Source organism: Hibiscus syriacus, unplaced genomic scaffold (genome assembly GCF_006381635.1).
Source record: "Hibiscus syriacus cultivar Baekdansim isolate YM2019G1 unplaced genomic scaffold, ASM638163v2 tig00113725_pilon, whole genome shotgun sequence".
Lineage (NCBI taxonomy): Eukaryota > Viridiplantae > Streptophyta > Magnoliopsida > Malvales > Malvaceae > Hibiscus > Hibiscus syriacus.
The window spans coordinates 6,567,647-6,573,044 of NW_024063471.1; the positions used below are offsets into that span (position 1 = coordinate 6,567,647).

At 35.1% G+C, this 5,398-nt stretch overlaps 1 protein-coding gene across 1 annotated transcript; it reads left to right on the forward strand.

The window, feature by feature from the left end:
- The first annotated feature begins 327 nt into the window (after window positions 1-327).
- LOC120187500 (glucan endo-1,3-beta-glucosidase-like) lies at window positions 328-1,647 on the forward strand. Its single transcript, XM_039191209.1, has 2 exons — window positions 328-475; window positions 550-1,647. Exons 1-2 carry the CDS (start codon window positions 403-405, stop codon window positions 1,521-1,523), a joined length of 1,047 nt encoding a protein of 348 aa, XP_039047140.1. The 5' UTR covers window positions 328-402; the 3' UTR covers window positions 1,524-1,647.
- Window positions 1,648-5,398: the final 3,751 nt, after the last annotated feature.

Consider the following 5,398-nt stretch of genomic DNA (forward strand, 5'->3'; position numbering starts at 1 on the left):
CGTCATATCATCCTCACAACGACCAATGATGATTTCTGTTAGTCAAAGGGTTAGTTTGAGTTTTTTCCTCGGTTTAAGGATCATATTGAATGCAAAATAAATGCAGGGGGTTAAATAGATTGTTTTAAAAAAAATTGAGGGATATCAGATATTATTAGGCCAATCTGATGATCATGGATTGAACTGAAATAATAGAAAATGGCAAAGTGAATGAAGCATTTCAAACCAAAGTGAAACCTAATTTAAACCAAGCTTGCAATCATTCTAACCGGTGACACTATATATTCAACAAACAATCATCTCTTTTGTTCATCCAGTACACCAAACATTACTTGGTAAGTTTGACATTATCTCTGAACAAAGCCAGAGAAAATTAAACTCGTTGAGCTTGGGAAAAAAACAATGTTGATAACGAAGACAATTCAGGGTCTTATCATTCCAGTTTCACTTCTCTTCCTTCTTCCATCCGAAGCAGGTGCCGATCTTTTATCGGTTGTTATTTACGTATTCTATCAGTTCCTCAAGTTAAATATGAATATTTGTTTGCAGTTGCTGCAACACTTGGAATCTGCTACGGTCGTGTTGCCAACAACCTCCCAACAACGTCGGAAGTGGTCAACATTCTCAAAACCAATGGCATTTTGAATGTCCGAATCTTCGATCCTGACCCGGTCACGTTACAGTCTTTTTCCGGTACCGGAATCAATCTAATGACAGGTGTTCCGAATGAAGTCCTCCCATCACTTGCCTCAGGAACGCCTGCATCGGCACTCCAATGGCTCCAAACCAACATATTCGCCCACATTGTTCCGAGCCAAATCCGATACATTGCGGTTGGAAATGAGGTCTTGCTCAAAGATCCATTCTATGCTCCCCATGTAGTACCCGCCATGGTTAACATTCACCAAGCACTTAAAACACTGAACCTTGATAAAACCATCAAATTATCCTCCCCACAAGCAGCATCCGTGCTCTCAAAATCGTACCCTCCATCCCTCGGAGCGTTCGATCCTTCTCTTCGATCCGTCTTGCTTCCTTTACTCAATTTCTTGCATGAGACGGAATCACCGTTCATGGTCAACGTTTATCCGTACTTCAGCTACACGAGCAGCACTTCGAATCAAATATCGTTGGACTACACACTGTTTAGAAGCAACGTCATGGTTCAAGACGGTATGTTGACGTACGACAATCTATTCGAAGCGACCATAGATGCAATTGTTCATGCGATGGAAAAAGAAGGGTTTGTGGAAGTCAGGGTGGTCGTGTCGGAGACGGGGTGGCCAAAGAGCGGAGGTGAGGAGGCCAGTGTGGAGAACGCATTGGCGTACAACGAGAATGTGGCGAGAAGAGTAGTGGCGAACGTCGGGACACCGAAGAGGCCTGGGGTGGGAATTGAGGTGTACTTGTTTGATCTGTTTGATGAGAATGGTAAAAGTGGAGATGAATGTGAGAAGCATTTTGGGATTTTTGGACTTGATGGGATCAAAGCCTACGACCTTAGATTTAATTCAGGAAATTAAGTTAACGTGTTAGCTGATAAAAGAGGATTGATCTTGTTTGTTCAATTCCTAGAACTTCACAACTTGTTCTAAAAAAGAAGTTGAAGGAAGAACTTCATTTTCTAGTTTTTCGAATTTGTTTTCCTCTTTTGTCAACTTAAGTTTATTTGGATTCCACTATGGTAAAAATTGAATAGGAAATCTAACGTACAATAGTAAATTAATATTTTATAAATTAATAATTTTTTAAATAATAATTTTTCGTTTCGATTTGAGCGTAAGATCTAAATTAATAATTTCGATAAATTAATAGGATAATAATTTTTTGAAATACCCTTATATAAATTTATGGTCCCTTCAGTATTATAAATTAATAATTCTATAAAATTAAAAATATAACTATGACAAGTTAGTAAAATATGATTCTATTTTTGTCTGCTTCTTAAAATTTAAATCTAACTATATTTCATCTCTATTATTCCTTACCGAAAAAGTTTTTGTATTGTGTTCTTATACTATAACAAAAAAATTGTGAAGAGTTGTTATCACTATGATTGATGTTGTTTATGTAGTGGTTGATTTCCTTGTGATACATGAACTTGCATAAGTTTTAACTAGTACAATGTACTACAATGAACTTTTTTTAGGGGTATGCGTTAGAAATTTGGGAACATAAAAATAACCAAAGTGATATCAACATAAAACAAGAGACAATATTTAACGTGATTCGACCTTGCCTACCTCCATAGTGAAATAAATAATAATCCACTATAATAGTAGAGAACACGAAGAATATAAATACATGATATCACATGTATCTCAAAAACTAGTAGAAATACCAAAATCTGGTATATCTCAAAATACTCTTCTAACATCTTTACAAAACTATCTATTAAACATAAACCCCAAAAGTTGAAATGATCCCAAGAAGGATTACACCCCTCCAAAATAATTCTATCTCACATAACCCTAAAGGTTAAGACAATCTCTATTTATATAGCCAAATGCTTAGTCACCAATAATTCTTGCCTAAATTAATATTTACTTTATTAAATAAAGTCAATTATCAACAAATTTTCAACCACTAGAATTACAATAAAATCTAACTTAATTACCAATTATAATTTAGGTCAAAATATGGTCTTCAAGTATTCAACAACTTCAATCTTTATGTAACACCCCAAATTTTGGGCTAATAGTTTCGGGTTTACCCGAGAGGTATGTATACCTCGAGGAATTTGTAATTAAACTCGTTGGGTTGAGTGTGGGCTTGATTGGATGTGAATTGAATCAAAAAGATTATAAAAATGGGGTTTTTACATATAATGTAAAATATTAGTGACTAAAATTATAGTTATACCATTGTTGAAAATGAGGTTGATATCTAGCATTTCAAATCAGATTTGGGCGTGGGATTTTGTGGGAAAAGAGATGAGCATTTTTCTCATTATCTTATCTTCCTTCCTTTTTCTCCATCTTCTTCTTCAAGCTTTGTAAATCAAGGGTTGTGGTGGTAAGGACTTCTTCCATGTTTCACTTAGCTTTAAATCAGTCTTTAAGTCTTCTAGCAACATTGTTTAAGGGTTTAGATATTTTCTTTTCTTGTTGACTATAAAAAATGGGTATAGAGTGCTCAAAGGAAAATAGAGAAGAGAAAACAAATGTAGATGAAGAAAGGAGCTTCATTTAGGTTCCTAAACTAAGGTCGTTTATTTTTAATCCTTTGTTGTGTTATGAAATTTCTAAACATGTTGCTTTGTTGGGGATTTGGATTTTTGAACATATTTGGGGGTTTTACATTATTCATGCTTAAATGATGTTTTTATGATGCTAAGTAACCCTAAATAACTCTCCTAAGCTTTAAAAATTGATTTGGGACCAAACTATAGTGTTTCCTGAGCCTTTTTCTAGGTTTTCTGGGTTAGGGTATTGATATTAGATGAAAAATATTGATATTGGCTGAAATGGTTGATTTTTCAGCATTTTATAAAGGAAGTATCAATACTCTAAGGAGAAGTATGGATACTGCAGCACTAGTAACGATACTGCAACATTGGTATCAATACTGAGGGTAACAATATTGATACTAGAGTAAATTTGGAATCCAATAACCTTTTTTGGTACCAATACTCAAAAGGGTATCGATTCTTGACCTAGGAGTATCGATACTATATGTGGGTATCGATAATACTTACTTCAGATGGTTAGTTTCAACTTTGTTAAGGCAAGTAAGAGTTATGGATGACCCGTAATGGTAGGATTTAGTCTTGAGGGACTTAAATGGTTAAAGGTGCCTAGAAACACGCTTAGAAGTGGGTTACGACCTAAGCAACCATATTAGATGTAATACTTCCAAGTAGATTAAATCAAACAGGTAATGAGTAATATCTAACAATGGATAATTTCGAAAGATGTTTCAGCGTGTGAGACAATGAATGGCCTGATGAGCGAGATAGAGGAAATCGAGTACCACATGAACACCTATAATCAAACATGAAAAAGTTACCTACCGATTCAAGGGTGGAACGATAGGAAATATGATGAGAGTGAATAGAGAGTCCATATAGATTAACCAACTCGAGTCAAGTGTTGGGCTAGTAATAATATACTAAGTACGCAGAGATGAATATTAATTGTATTAAGGGAATAAAAACACTGAAAGACTAATGTGCTATTACATAACATTCTAAATTAGTGAACTACTGAGATAGTGTCTAATGCTAGGGATGACCTCACCTGACTTTGATAAGTTCGATATCGAGTAACTGAGTTACTATTTTTGCCCTTGCATAACATTGGTTGACTAGTGTGTTGAGACGTTTAGCTCTTTAGAAGAACTTAGTGATAAAGATGAGATAATAATGTAATGATAATGATATATGTGTCATAATCATAAGAACCTTATGAGGTAAGATTCCATAAAACTAGCCTTTGTGTGACATTCGAGAAACAAGGACACTCGAGTTACTTTAGAAGTATGACGATCGTATTGTGTGTATAGATTATCTAGTTATATCATGATTAGTCTGAGGGCTCTTTAGATACTAGTTGGACTTGTACTTATGCTATGTGACCCAAACACGTTCTGAGTACTTTACAGTAGTCGACTATCCATGCAACAACCAACATTATGTGACCTGGACCTAACATAAGATACTTGTGAGGTGCCGATGCTATATGACCCAAACCACACCTAGGGTACTTGTGAGATGTTGATGTTATGTGACCCATATCTTACCTAAGGTACCTCTATTAAGAAAAGAGGGTGTGAGTTTTGTGATGCTAAAGTGACCCTGAACTACACCATGATGCTTACTTATTGTTTGTGTATTTGTGCCTGCATCTTTTTGATGTCGGGTACTATCATTCTGTGTTGCATGATGATGCATTGTAGGATGATACTGAGGTTACTAAGGGAAATGTGAGACTTACACTAAGAGGTAGAACTGTTGAACCTTAAGTAGGTAGCACTTGATTAGGATCATGCATGTAGTTATTATTTATTACCATGTATTCTAGCATGCTTATGTTTATGAGATTCATATGTTTCTCTATATTAGCGATTATACTATTGGGTTTCGTAAGCTCAGTGTTCGGATGTTTTCATTCACATGTTAGTATATTGAGTCGTTCGAGGAGCATCGTTGCAATAGGACTTCCAACATTCCTCACAAGAGTACTAGTTGGTTACTTTTAGCGGGCTTTTGTATTTATAGGGCCTTTACTTATGTATAGAGATTTGTAAACTTTGAGTTGTATTATTTGATTTAAACTATGTGTCACGGAGCTCCGATTTATAAAAGTATTTTATTACTGTTTTAAACTATTGATTTTTAAATGATGGTTATGAGTATTGATTTCAAAAAACTGGTTAGCCACTTCAGTGGTTCCGTATT

Coding starts and splice junctions, on each gene's coding strand:
- LOC120187500 (XM_039191209.1), top strand. CDS start 403: ATGTTGATAACGAAGACAATTCAGGGTCTTATCATTCCAGTTTCACTT. Junction 476..549: donor CCTTCTTCCATCCGAAGCAG/GTGCCGATCTTT, acceptor ATTTGTTTGCAG/TTGCTGCAACACTTGGAATC.